This window comes from Vombatus ursinus, unplaced genomic scaffold (assembly GCF_900497805.2).
Source record: "Vombatus ursinus unplaced genomic scaffold, bare-nosed wombat genome assembly UNPS02014864.1, whole genome shotgun sequence".
Taxonomy (NCBI): domain Eukaryota; kingdom Metazoa; phylum Chordata; class Mammalia; order Diprotodontia; family Vombatidae; genus Vombatus; species Vombatus ursinus.
Window position 1 is genome coordinate 9,554,309 of NW_020954642.1, and position 15,381 is coordinate 9,569,689.

The following is a 15,381-nucleotide window of genomic DNA, read 5'->3' on the forward strand; positions in this document are numbered from 1 at the left end:
CATAGCTAGCATTGTACAGAAGACCAGGTATTGCTTTAAAAATTTTGGTGGCAGGATCTTTATTGGCATTGAGGAAAAACATGTTACTTTATACACCCTGGCAGATGACGTTATTCAGCAGCAAAATCCCTGCAGGTCCATTTCTCTACAAAAGCACCATTTGTTTTGATTTTTCCTCTATTCCTTACATTGAAGATTAGCCAAGATCCCAATCTCCATGTCCATGGTGGTCAAATGAATATCAAATATCCAAAGACTTCTAGACACTCCACATACTTTACTTCACACTCCACAAGACTTATAAACCTCCTAACATAGACTTTTGTATTTTTTTTTTTGGTTCAACATTACAATGTAATTGATTTCATAGATGACTGGTGCTAAACTTGCCTCTAAAACAAATGACCACATTGGTTGTAACTAACAGGGATGGCCCTAGAATATTACATGAGTTTTCAGTTTCATGGGGAAGTTTATAATCCACTGTCAAGTTTCTTTGTCACTTTCTCCAACTGAGTAGAGTTCTCCAAGTCTTTTGAAACGAGGACCCCATTCACTGAGGTAGTCAAAATTCTGATCTGAGTCTGATGTTGAGGACTCCAGGGAACTGAGAGAGCCAGCCACTGAGCCTCGGCCTTCATAGCCATAAATCTGAATGGAGTCATATGGCGGAGCTGTGGGATCATTATCAGCTTCATGGAGCCTCACGTTAATAAATTCATCAACATCCACACCATTTGGAACAGGTGCAAGCCCTTGCCTGGGCATAAATTGCAGGTCAGGTTTTATATCCTTCCGGGGCAAAAATCCATTTATTCCATCTGGATTCTGTAAGGTTGCAATGTCAAAAGCTTCTGTATCCTCTTCTCCACCCCCTTCGTCATCATAACGGATGATATTTTCCCTCACATCTTCATCATCTTTAATAATCAGTGGCTCATTTTTATGTCGTCTCAGAGTTACAAACAACACCACAATGACTGAAAGGAAAATATTGGATCATAAACACATTAGTCAAAACAAGGTGCAATCAAAGAAAAATATACTGATTATTTTTCAAGAGAAAAATTCATTTTAAAGATCCAATAGATAGACTCATGCTAAAAGAGTAAAAACAGAATTCTGGGAGAATGCCATTCCCTGCTAGTTTCTACCTCTGGTTCTTATATTTGGACTTTATTGCAGCATAACTACATTTTATAGCAAAGGAAAACAGAAGAGGGGAATAGAAATATCAGAAGAATACTAACTGATAGGGAGGAGGGCATATATAGTAGAGAAGCATTGATATAAACTTCAGTCATGAGCAGGAAGTCCCAGTTTTTAAACTTGTACTTTTTCTTCCTGAACATGTTGTGCTCACTAAACCCAAACAAAGTATTTTTCTTTCATATTCTACTAATATCCCATATGTTTATAGAAGTCCCGTTCTAATGTATAGATAAATCATATGAAGCAGTTATTTCTTCTTATAATATGGCATGTGCGTGTGTGTTCATATACATTTAATATTTAGAGTATAAAAGTTTCCAAGTATAGATATTAATTTTTATACATTTCTTCCCATCGGTTATAAACTATTTGGGACAAAATGGACAAAATCAATTTCTAGCTTTGTTATTTCATATTTAAAACAAACAAACAAACAAACAAACTATTTTTACAGGTTACACCAGAAGTCTCCAACCAGTAAGGTTTACCGGTATAATGAAAAGACTAATCTGATGGATTTCTAAGTTGATTCCCATCATCATCCCACCTCTCTACCATGCCTCCCAATTCCATATTGCCAAGGATTCCAGTTTGGAATACAGAATCTAATGTATACGCTTTCCATAACTCAAAGATATTATTGTCTTCTCCCTAATATCTGCCCCACCTCCAAAATAAAGACCATAATCTCAAGAAAAGTAGTTACCCAAAAATAAATAAAAAAATAAAAAAAGTTGGGGACCCCTGGTCTAGAGAGGATCAGTGGGGTTAAGTTATTTTCATTAATTTATAAACCTGACAGATCTTGGTCATCAGCGTATAAAACACAATACATACCTAGTAGTAAAATGATGCATGCTAGTATAGCTATTAATGCTCCCATACTGAGTCCAATTGGAAGTACATAAGCTTCAACATTACAAGACTGTACAACACCATCACTGCTACAACCACAGACACGAATGGTCAGAGTGCTGGTGCTACTCAGGGGAGGGTTTCCACTATCACTGATTACAATTGGTAAAAGGTAGACTTCTTGCTTCTGGCGATTGAATCCACTATGCTTTGCCAAAATGCTGAGAGAATTATCTGGAAAAAAATCAAGAGAGTTTGCATCATTTCAAAATAGCTGCTACAATGTTTTTATTATTTTTTTATTCTCCCATTCCAGCTGTCTGATTTCCCCTTGCCTTTTGTAGCATAGCATCGTTTTCATTCATTCATTCATTCAAAAGGCATTTATTAAGCACCTATAATGTGCCAGGAACTGTGTTAGGCCCTGGTGATATAAAGATAAAGCAGAAACAGGTTATGCCTTCAAGGAACTTGTATTCTGTCTGGAAAACCAATAAACACAAACACACATGCACACACACACACACACACACACACACACACACACACACACACACTCAAGCATACATATTTCCTGTGACTCTTAGGGCTCCATGATCAGCAAGGTAGTTATGGTCCCAGCATCCTGCTGCCTTTAGCAAACAACTCTTGAGATGATCTCAAGTGTATTTTTTCATTAGGAGCAGCACAGCATAGTAGAAAGAGCACCTACCTTCACAGAACTGTTGTGGGATTGAACAAGAAAAAGTATGTAAAGCATTTTGCAGATTTTCCCATGCTATATAAATATAAACTATTGATCACTATATTTATTATTATTATTATTAATTAGGCATTCCTAGCAATCCAAAGGTCTGCCAGTTTCCCAAAGCACACTAAAACTAGTAAGCAAGCAAGGATTGGAACTTGGAACAAGAAAAGAAAAAACTTTGGAGGCAAATGTGAAAATGAGATATATTTGAATGCCTTGACAAATGCTCCATCACAGGGAGGTTAAACAAAGTCGTTAGATCAGCCATGCTTCCTGGTATTAAAGCTTCAAAGAATGAGTCACGAACAGTATGATTTTCACATCCATTAAAATATAAACATGTCTATAACGCCTTGCTGATCAGCAGTCAACCTGACATGATGTGCTCATTTGTTTAATATGTTCTATGGATTTCCTTTGGTTATGCCCCATTATACAATGCTTTTGGGGAAGAAGGATATCTACAAATGATATTAAGCCATGGTGTACCCAATGATCCAAGGATCTTTATTTTACATGACCTAGAAGGCAGACACAGCATGCAAAGGAACAGTCCCCAAGAGCAGACAATAAATAGCTGTGCTCTATTTGGAGAATGTCTGTGACACGTTGGAGCACATTTAATTAGCTCATGGAACATTGGTAAAAGATTTCACATCCTATAGCTCGAAACAGAAGATGAGAATTGTTCTTTAAAATGTAATTAATACAAATCATAATGATGCTTGTGTCTTTTGGTAGCTGACATTATTTGTATGTGATGCTATCCTTGCATATTTCTGTTTCTTTGGCATTCCACAATAATAACTTACAGACTAAAGCAGGAATATAAAAATGAGTGTAGGATGAGAGCTATCTCCATGACTGCAAAGGGAAGCATTAGGTGTTTCTAATACTAAAATCATGCCAAATCCCTCTACCGTCCTGATTTAGGGAAGGCATTTAAAAAAAACAAAAACAAAAGCAAACAAACTCTGTGTGTGTGTGTGTGTGTGTATGTGTGTGTTTTCTTCCTTGTAAATCTCTGTAAAAACCAAGGTTGTTATTGTCATTTTGTTGTTGTTATCTTCTTGTTATCTGGTTTTGGGGAAGGGGAGGAAGGACAATAATGGTTTGCTCACTTGGAAAGTGAGTGGGCTTGCTTAGATCTATTTTGAAGCCCAGCAATAGGAAGGAAAGTAGTGAGATTGCATGAAGTTTGTGCAACAGGTTATATCTCTCCTATTGAAAATCTTTTTTGAAAAGAAGAGAAAAAGGAGAAAAGTCATGATGCGTTTCAATGAGAGCATGAAACTTGTATTCAAATACCTAAGGAAAAGTTTTTTCTACACACAGAGACTTTCCATCTAATTGTTCTATCTATGCCTTTTCACATGCTGTTCCCTATGCTAGGAAAAATTTACCTCTTCAATTCCACCTCTAGTCAGCTTTAATTTTCTCTCTCTGTATCTCTCTGTCTCTCTCTGTCTCTCTGTCTCTCTCTGTCTCTGTCTCTGTCTCTCTCTCTTTCTCTCTCTCTCTGTCTCTTTCTTTCTCTTTCTCTCCACACATGCACACACAGAGAGAGGCAGAAAAATCACTTAACATTTCTGAGCCTCAATTTGTTCATGTGAAAAATTGGTATACTATTTGTGCTAGCTACCTTGGAGTGCTCATTTGAGAAAAGTAAGAGTACAGAAGTGTACAACAGGTAGTATATATATTAACTATAACTATTAACTAACTAATATATATTAACTGGGTTGTGATAAAAATACTTGAAAAATTATATATTTTCTTTGGAATGTAAGTTATTATTCAACAACAAAAAATCCTTAAGGTCCATTTAAGTGTCCACCTGCCACCATTAAGGACCTAGATGCTAGACCAGATGTAATCATCAGATCACCTAATCGGGAAATATTATCAACACTTTCTCTATTACTTGAAAACACAGGTGAAACAGAAGAGTTGCACTTTTTTTTCTTGTCTTTCATATATTGTGAAGTGTCTTTCCCTAAAGTTTGACTCCATAACAGTGGCCCTTGGAGACTCAAAGACTTTTGTTGCAAAGTGGAGCTCTGATAGGTCCCAGCAAAGTAGAAATGGTTCAAGTACAGGTTGTGATAGACAAAATTGTTGTCAGCTAAGGACAAATATATCTACATTTAGTGAGCCTCCTTGGTAGGTTGGCTACAGGCACATCAGCTATTGGAGCAGCTATTCATTGCAAGTGAAATCGTGAAGCAATTTGTATTAGTGGCAGGAGTAGCCACAACTAGTAGTAGGTACTATTTATTATTCCTTTCCTACAATTGAGGCAGACATTGATTAAGTGACTTGCCCAGGATCACTAAGATAATGCCTGAGGCCAGATTTAAATTTGAATCTTCTTGACTCCAGGTCCATAATTCTATCCATTTTACCACTTAGCTACATAGATCTGTTGATAGATTTGGAAATATTTAGAGTGGAGGGAACAAGTAAGCTACTTTTAAAGAGGTATAGTTTCCAGAGTGACAGAATTTAGATTACTGCTGTCCATTAAACTGCTCTGACTTAGTCTGTCTTATTTTATTCAGTCCTGGGTACCCAATTCTAAGAAAGTCATCGATAAGTTTAAAAATACACAAAGGAGGACAACTACAGAAGTGAAGGCCTTCATGTTCTTTCCATATCAAAGTCAGTTGAAGGAACCAAGGACATTTAAATGTCTTGGGGATCTGTGATTTCATAAGTGTGGGTAATAATTCCACTCACACAAATAAGAGTGTAAGACAAATCAGGTTTAGTGTGGTCAGGGAATCAACTGACATATGTCATAATGATTATCACTTATGGATGAGATAAGGTGAGGAAAAGCTCCCTAACCATTAGTATTCTCCCAAAGTGTAGAAGGCCTTGGGGAGTATTCCATTCTACTTCTTTGAAGGTCTTCAACCAAAGACAGGAAGACCACTTGTTGGGCATATCATAGTGAGGATTAGTTTTCACATTTGGGTTGAACTAGATTATCTTTGAGGTCCCTTTCCCATTTGGGAAGATAATTGAGTTAGAATGTGCATTTAATTTCACCTTTCCCTCACCATGTTCAAAAAAGAATATGAGGAATAAAGTAATTAAAAACAAATAAACAAACAAAAAAAAAGACAAGAAATAGGAAGAAGCTCACTAGAAGGCAATGCCTATGGCAAATTGAATAATATGTACATAAATGAACATACATACACACATACACACATGTACACAAATCAAACAGAATACCATGTTGACAGCTCAGCTCAGTTTCTATAAGTACCCAATGCTCCTCACTTTTCAGTCACTATTCATGGGCCCAGGCCTCCTACTCTGAGCCCCATAATTCTGTCAGCAATTTTCAGCCTACCTCTCCCTCCCCACAAATTCCTCAACACTCAGCAATAATTCAGCTGAACTCATCAACCCCTAACTCCAATAATATGAAGGGGAGAGTCAATAACCTAGAATGGGGGAAAGATTATATCAATGTTGAACTGGCTCAAACAATCACCAACCATTTACATGCCTGCTAAATGCCAGGCACTCTCCTAAGCACTGGGAATACAAATATAAAGTAGAAATAATCTCAGATTGCAAGGAATTTACATTTCAACACTGTCTTGACAGAAGTAGAGTAGTCTTCTGGGAAGATAAATGGATAAAAAGTGAGTTATAATCATGAGTTATATTCTACACCGAAAAAAGAGCACAAAAGGCACCAAAAATAAGGAAATGAATCAATGAGTGAGAGATAAAGGAATATAAAGCAACATAGAAGAATGAAAAGTCATGTCTAAGCAAAAAAATGGACCAAGTAGAGTAAAACAAGCATTACTACCAATACATAGGAGATGGTTAAAATTTTCACACAAGAAAAATGAACAGTAAAATTAATAGACAATAACAACAACAACAAAGCAAACACTTCATAAATGATGAAATGCAGTGAGCAACTATTTTAGAAGAAAAAAATCCTTAAATGAGAGGGAAATGCTATAATAACAATATAATAAGTTATAAATTTTAACTAAAAGAACCACACAAATAATGATTAAACAACTGCAACAACCTCAACACAGTTTAGAAGAGGTGAAAATTTTTAAAAGAAGAAATGTTTGGAAAATAAGACAAAAATTAGACATCTCAAATATTAAAAAGACAAACTGGGTAATGGAAATTTATAAGAAAGGATAGAGAAAACTTCCAAAAAAAGTATTCTCTGAAATATATAATAAGAGGAAATTCTGAAAAAAAATAAGCATAAGAAAAAGTAACAAATCAAGAAAAATAAATTTTAAAATGAAAAAAAATGCATAGATTGTCTACAAACCAAAGTAATTGACCAACATCCTTGCATGCTTAGAGACAGCTGCAGTATTACTTTCCGGAAGAATGTGCTTAGTAGATGGTTATGGATTGATTGAGCAATTAGTACCCATGCTACATTTGTAGTTCAATATTGTGAAGATTGAAGGAATTTTACTACACTCTTTTGATGATTATAAACAAAATGATCCTTACAGTCAGACCATGGAGAGATGAATCAGAGAAAGAGAATTATAAACCCACATTAAAAGTGAAAATAGATACACATTTAAAATATAATTTTAGCAGAATCTAGAGGAATATGATAACAACCTATATCAACAAGTTGGAGTTAAATTAAGATTGAAAGGATGGGTCAACATTTGGGGGGGAAGTGTGAGTGTTTGTGTGTGTGTGTGTGTGTGTAATTAAGTTGCATATATATGTAAGTTTCTGAGGTAGGGGAAGAAAGAGTTTAAGGGAAAGGGAAAAAGTCAATCAGTCTAACAACAAGCAATTTATTGAACAACTGCTTTGTGCAAGACATTCTGCTATACACTGAGATTTCACTATGGCCATGAACCTGGGAGACTAGATATTTTATGATATCTCCAAAAAAAAAGTGTTTAGAGGAAATTTTTTGGGGGGGAATAATTTAATATTTTTGTATTTTAGTAAATGTAATGAAAATAGAATACAAAAGTCTTTTTATCAAACATCTCATAAAATTTGACATTCAAAACTTATAGGAGTTTTTACAAATATATAAGGGTAAGAAGAGGCTCTCCTCTCTGACCATCCAAAGATAAGTGGTCAAAGGATAGGAACCATTTTCAAAGGAAGCTCTCACATCAAAAATAATATGAAACAAATTATTAAAGCACTAATAATGATAAATTATATATAAATTTGTGTAAATGTGATGTTTCTTCTTATACTCATCTATATTTCAAAGAATGTAACAAATAAAAGGTCAGGAGGCAGTATGTGCAGTGAAAATCACATTTGATTTGTCATCAGAGGACCTGAGTTCAAATTTTACATCCAACCTTTACAGATTGGGTAAATCATGACCTGTCTGGATCTCAGCTTATCATTTGTAAAAAGAATATGTTAGATTAGATAACCTAAAAATCCTTTCCTTCTAGCTCTGTATTTATGATCCCCTGAATAAATCAAAGTTAAGGAAGTCAAGGAAAGATAGACATGTTAATAGAATCTTGGTAGAGCTGTGAGAAGGTCCAGAAATCCTGAAAAAAAATAGAATTATATGAAAAAACTCACTTTTATATTCTTTGATTTAGCAGTCTCAAGAGCATATAATCCCCACAGAGGTTAATAATAGAAATAAAGCCCAATATGTATACCAAAATACTCAAGCACTACTTTTTATAATAAGAAAGTTTGAAACAAACTATATAGCCACCAATTGGAGAACAACTGGACAAATTGTGGTATATGACTGGAAGTGAATACTATTGCACAGTATGGAATTCAGATACAAATGAGAAAACTTGTATGACATACAAAAAAATAAGAACAGCAAATGCAAGTACTAAAATGTAATTAGACAACATCATGATAAAAATAAAGCATGTTAAATATACTGATCAATTTTGGCAGTTAGTGAGTGATATTGACACTCATGTTCTTACTTTCTGTTAGGAAATAGTAAATCACATTTGCAAATACATATTCTATTGGTCACAAAGGTTTTATCAGATGGTTTTGCTCAACGTGATTTTTGGTGGGGGTAGAGGGAGGAAGGTACTACTGGTGGGGGTAGGTTGGGTTGTTCAAAAGTGTTGAATGAAAATAGGACACATCAGTTTTAGGAGGTAATGTCTATTTTCAAACATCAGAAATGCTGTCATATGGAAGAGTTAAAAGAAATCATCTATATTGCTTTAAATGTAAGAATTGAGAACAATGGACAGAAGTTATAAAGCAGAAGATTTCAGTTTCACCTAAGGAATTTTTTAAACAATTACAAGTCCTGAAATAGAACATTCAACCATAAAAGGCATTGAATTTTCTATCCCTGAAGTAGATTCAATAATAGGACCTGAGCTGGAAGGGACTTTGGAACACAAGATGTTAGAAAACAGAATGTTCAAACTGGAAGAGGGCAGAAAAATAATCTAGTCAAACTCCCTTATTTAATAGATAGCAGAATAACTGGAAGGCATTGACATAAAAGATTATCTAGTTCTATCTTTATCTTAATAAGCAATCTGAACAAGCATCCTCTCCACACACCCTTACCACCCCCCAATAAGTGGTCACTCACCCAACCTCTACTTAAAGATGTCACATGGGGGAGGAATAGATATCTCCTGTGACTTTTTGACTAGCTTTCTTTTTTTCAGTTTTTTTCCCCCAAAATCAAGATTAAATCTGTTGCTTTCAGTCTTCCATCCATTGTATCTAGGTCTGAACTCTGGGGCCACATAATCAGTCTCTTTATAGATTTATAGAATTTCAGAACTGAAAGAGATCTTAGGAACTATATAGTCCATTTCATACATGAAATGAACAGTCACTGTACCTTATATGATGGCCATTCAAATATTTGACAGCTATCATCTTCCCCCTTTTCTCATCTTCTCTTAATTAATAATAATTTTCTTCCATATTTTAGCCCTTTTGATTATTAAAGATTGCTATCAGAGTCTCCTAATGTTTTCTCTTCTGCAATCTAAATGTTTTCCCCAATAGATCCATGTAAGACATGGTTTCCAACCCTCTCACTATTCTAGTTGTCATCTTCTAGATATAATATAGGTTATTATAACATTCCTAAAATTTCTTTAATCCAAAATAAAACATATTAGGGGGCAGCTAGGTGGCACAGTGGATAAAGCACTGGCCCTGAAGTCAGGAGGACCTGAGTTCAAATCCGGCCTCAGACCAAACACTTGACACATTTACTAGCTGTTTGACCCTGGGCAAGTCACTTAACCCCAATTGCCTAAAAAAAACAAAAAATAAAACATAAAGCATATTATATTAGGCACAATATTATTAAAACACATTGGAACTCTCACTTCTCTTGCTTTAAACATTATGTTGATCTTAATTTATCCTAGGGTGATAGCAGTTTTTTTGAATCCCTTTTAAGATCATTGACTTATATTACACTATCTACTAAAACTATCATATCTTTTTAAAACAATTTTCTAAAGAATCATGTATATAATTATATGTATATTTCCATGTACAATTCCATGTATAATTCATGTATAATTCCAAGGTGTCAATTATAAAGTTTATTTTAACCCAAATTAAGAATTTTACGTTTTTTTCCCTATTAAATTACATCTTGATAAATCTTGTCCATTGTTCTACCATGTCAAAACCTTTTTGAAACCTCAATTTGTCATTTAATGTATTAATCATTCTTAGCTTTGTGATAATTCAAAAATATTCTAATTATACTAGCATCTTGCTCACATAGCTTCATTTTGTATAAAAGTATAACATAAAAGATGACAAAATAAGGAAACAGAAGTTCAGCAAGGGCAAATAAATTGATCAAGGTGATGCATAGTAAGTTATAGAGTCAAGATTCAGACCCCAAGTCCTCTGACTTTAATTCTAGTATTTATTCCATTACACCAAACCAAGTCATAATTCCCATCTATCAGGGAATATATAAGTAAGTTTTTGCACTGCATTTGAAAGTTATATTGGATAGGTTCTTTATTTCTTATATGCTAGGAAGAAACATCTGTACATAGTTAACAACTGTGTGCATGTACTTATTCTGAAACTAAGCACCAGAAATCAAGAAATAAACATTAAAATATATATTGCACTATTCTCCTGTGATATAATGATATGGCAATAATTTTAGATTCTTGACTATTAAGGTGGGTAGATAGCATGCCTGTCATCTTCGGTTGTCTAGCTAAGTGCAAGAGGCAAATAGTTGTTGAGAGGGTTAAAAAAAAAAAAGTCACAAAAATTAAAAAAAAAATCTAGGCACTAAGGCATATATAGGTTCATAAGATGAGACATCACTGACCTTAGCTGAATCATATAGTCCAAACCCCTCATTTTAAAGGTAAGAAAATCATGCCTCACAGAAGTGGACTTACCCCAAATCATAATCTATTAGGGGGCATAGTTCATAAGACTTCAAGTTCCCTCCTTGTGTTACATCATAGAAACCTACATTAGAGGAGTGCACACATACACAGAGATCTTCTTGAAACCAGAATTTCTTATTGTAATGATTCTTAAGAAACAGTGCACTTGAACTCAGAAGATTTAGGTTCAAACTACAATTCTCCCACTTGAAAACTGAGCAACCTTGAACGAATGACTCCCCATGTCTTTGTCTAAGTTTCCATACAGGTACTAGGTGGTAACAGAAGATAGAACAGCAGGCCTGGAGTCAGGAGACCTAAATTCCAATCCAGCCTCAGACACTTATTAACTGAGTGATCCTATACAAATCACTTAACCCTGTTTGCTTCAGTTTCCTCATCTGTAAAATGAACTGGAGAAGGAAATGGCAAACTACTCTAGTATCATTGCCAAGAAAACTCCAAAATGGGTTAAAAAAGGTCGGATATGACTGAAACATGACAACAGAAAATATGAAGATAATAAATCTAGTCCAGCACAGCCTACCTCAGATGGTTGCTGTAGTGATCGAGTGAGATAATGAATATAACTGCATCGTAAACCCTAAGGTACTTTATTAATAGTAGTTGTTATTTCTGAATGATACACATTGGTTATCTACATTGATCAAATTGTATGGTTGATTACTTAGATATTTCTTATGTTTGGGCTAATGTTATATGTCTGTTTGGCTTAATTCACTGCAACTTATCTGTCTTTTGGCATCCAGATCCAGCAGTTGCACATTTGGTACATGTATGACAAAATGACCTCATTGAATGATGTAATATAGCCCTATTTGTCTCAAATTATTTAGCTATGGCTTGTGACTAACAAAACACAGTCTGAGAGACCTCCAAGAAGGTGGAAAGGAAGCTAGGTTAATAAAGACACATGCTAGACAAGTGTGATTGCTTTTATGATCAAATTAATGGATGAAGAGAAGATCAGTAGATATTATGCCTTTCTGAAAAGTGGCTCCTGATATTTGACTTGCAAATTGAATTCAAATTGTTTTGGTTGAGTCAAATGGAATGCGAGTGACTAAAAGGTCAAAACCAAGGGGAAATGGCAGTCTGTTTAGTGAAGATGGCAAACTGAGTGGGGGGGAGTTAATTAAATAATTATTCTCTATAAATAAATAACAGATACAACACAAAAGCCTAACAGAACATAAAGACACCAAAATAAATACTTGCACATATATTGGGAAACAGTTATATATATATAATCCAGTATTAAAGAGATGTAGCAGTGACTACAATAAAAAAAAAAAGATCTATAGGATGGGTGTTTAAAACAGTAGGATATATTGGAAAGAGAAAGGCAGTAATGAATTAATAAAAACCAAGAATCTGTTAAGCCAGACTCTCCCAGAACCATTATAACTTCCTGCATAATTCAGTGACAATATACAAGCCACAGTAAATACGCCACAAGCTATTGGATATTTCGAGCAACCTAATTAGATCGCTAGTTTATTTGTTGCTACCTTCACCCAGTCCTCTACACATCTGAATTAGAGTGTCCAACATTTAGCTTGATGATAGTGAATTGCTGTTCTTCCGCAAGGCACTGTGGTATGGGGGAAGCACATTGTGGTTGTGGAGTTAGGGAACCTAGGACTGAATCCCAATTCTGACACTAGCTATTATGTGACCCAATGCAAATCGTTTCCCACTCTGACCCTTACTTTCATCCTCCTTAAAATGAGAAAGATAACAACAGATGAACAGTCTCTTCCAAATTTCATAGTGTGAGACTATGCCATTTGTTTCAATTGCCATGTTTATGTTTTGTCTGAGTACTTCATAATGCATTACATAAAGTCCCCTAAAGTCTTCCTTTCAGATTATTGTGAGGACCCAAAATTCCTTGTGGCTAAGCCAATAGAGATCAAGTTATCAGACCAGCAAAACTTAAAAAATGGGCTCAGCTATTTGAGTCTTCAATTTGAATCAAGATAAATGGCCATGAATTGGGGAATGCCTAAAGAAACTGTAATATGTATTGTAACAAATGCAGCTTTACACCAAGAAATGATATTTATGAGAAATTCAGAGAAACATGGGAAGATTTGTGCAAATTCATTCAGAGCAAGAAAAGTAGAAGCTGGAGAACAAAATAATGCAGTCGATGACTACAGTGATGCCATTAAAAGAACACATTAATTTAGAGTTAAATTCTATGAGCAACCTTTTTCCTAGAGAATAGATCCAGAAACACAATTCTCTATTCTCAGTACTAAGATGATATCTATAGCTCTGGAATTGCATTATGCTAATCTATGTGACTGTGGTGTCTCTTGTTTTTAATAAGTACTTTTCTTTGTTACAAGAGAGTTTTTGGTCGTTTTTTGTTTTTTTGTTTTTTTTTTTTTTTGCATGGGAGAGGGATCTGGAAATGGGGATTGAATAGACAAAATATAATGGATAGAGTGACAGTCTCTGAGTCCAAAATATATGGGTCTAAGTCCTACTTCTGAAACAGACTGACTATGTGATCCTGGAAAGCCTGTCAGTGCCCTTTTGTAACTTTCTAAGGTATAAAATATTCAGTCATCTAAATCAGTAGTGAGAGTTTCTTTGTCAGGAACTTCCTATAACCATGAATTCATAGGTCTGTATCAAAATAAAAGCAGTTAACATTTTAGAGTAAAGTGTTTACAGTGAATATATGTGTGTATGTATATGTATGTGTGCCTATATGTATCTGTGTATACATATGTACATATGTGTATACAGGTATCTGTCTACATGTATATGCATGTGTTTGTATATATAACATTATAAATATACATATATGTGAATATATATGTATATTTTTGTGTATATATGTGTGTGTGTATATATATATACATATATATATATATAGCTAGAGAGCTAGGTGGTGCCATGGATAGAGTACTGGACCCAGAGTCAGGAAGACCTGATTTCAAATCCAGGCTCATAGAAATCCTAGCAAATAGATGCTATTATTTTTCCCAACTCTACAGTTGAGGAAACCAAGACAGACAGAGTCAAGTGATTTGTCCAAGATCACACATATTATAAATGTTTGAGACCAATGTTAAATCAAGTCCTCCCTATTCTAGGCCCAGGGATCCAGCCACTATGCCACCTAGCAATGGGTATGAAAGGTTATACTTGGGAGCAAGGCTGGAGAAATAAGTAAGAGCCATATTGTAAGAATTTAAGTGCCAAAACAGAAGTGCTTATATTTGATTATATGGGCAATAGGGAAGCAATGGAGTTTATTAAGGAAAGAGTGACATGGTCAGACCTATGCTATAGGAAAGTCACTTTGACAACTGTGTGAAGAATAGATTGGAGGGAGGAAGATTTAAGACAAGGACGTCAATAAGGAAAATTTTGTAATAATCCAGGTGAGAGGTATGAAGGTCTGAATCAGAGTAGTGACTGTGTAAGTGGAGAAAAGGGATCAGACGCAATAAATATCATATTGTTAAAAGATGTGGCAATTAATTGCATTTGTGAGGCCAGTAAGAGCAAAGAGTCAAGTATTACACTAAGATTCCAAATCCAGGTTACTGTAAGAATGATGGTGTCCTTAAAAGAAATAGGAAAGTTCAGAAGAGGAGTGGTTTGCGAGGGAAAGGTAATAAAATCTGTTCTATTTTAAATGAACAGGGCATCTAGTTTGAAATGTCCAGTAGAGAACCTTTGGCATAAATCCATGGTGGAAGGCTCTGCTATAAATGATAATTTATGAAAGGAAACAGATGTATAATCAGCTAGCTAGGAGAACCAAGAGTGAGCAGTAGCATGAAAACTTGAGTGGAAAGAAGAGAAAAGGATTGTAATTAAATCCTGTGGAGGAATCAATAAGAATGAGGATTGAGGAAAGGACCTCTGATTACGAAATCATTCTGAATTCAGAAGCCAGATTGGGAAGAGTTCAGAAGTGAGTTAGAGGGAAGAAAATGGAGGCACCAAGTCTAGACAGTTTTTGTTTTGTTTTTTCACTATGGGAGTTTCATTGTTAAAGGTTAGAGAGATATATGATGGTAACATGAACGGATGGAAAGGTCCAGTGGGTGATGGGTAAAGCAGGAGTGGTGGGAGTGAGAGAGAGAGAGAGAGAGAGAGAGAGAGAGAGAGAGAGAGAGA

General features: G+C 35.0%; 1 protein-coding gene across 1 annotated transcript in view; it reads right to left on the reverse strand.

Moving 5' to 3' along the window:
• Positions 1–409: 409 nt before the first annotated feature.
• CDH8 (cadherin 8) overlaps positions 410–15,381 on the reverse strand; it is a 475,466-nt gene continuing 460,494 nt past the window's right edge. Inside the window, exons 10-11 of the mRNA XM_027842077.1 lie at positions 2,050–2,301; positions 410–980 (exon numbers count right to left, since the gene is read on the reverse strand). Coding sequence (XP_027697878.1) covers positions 487–980; positions 2,050–2,301 — 746 coding nt within the window. The 3' untranslated portion in view covers positions 410–486. The remainder of the gene's footprint in view (positions 981–2,049; positions 2,302–15,381) is intronic.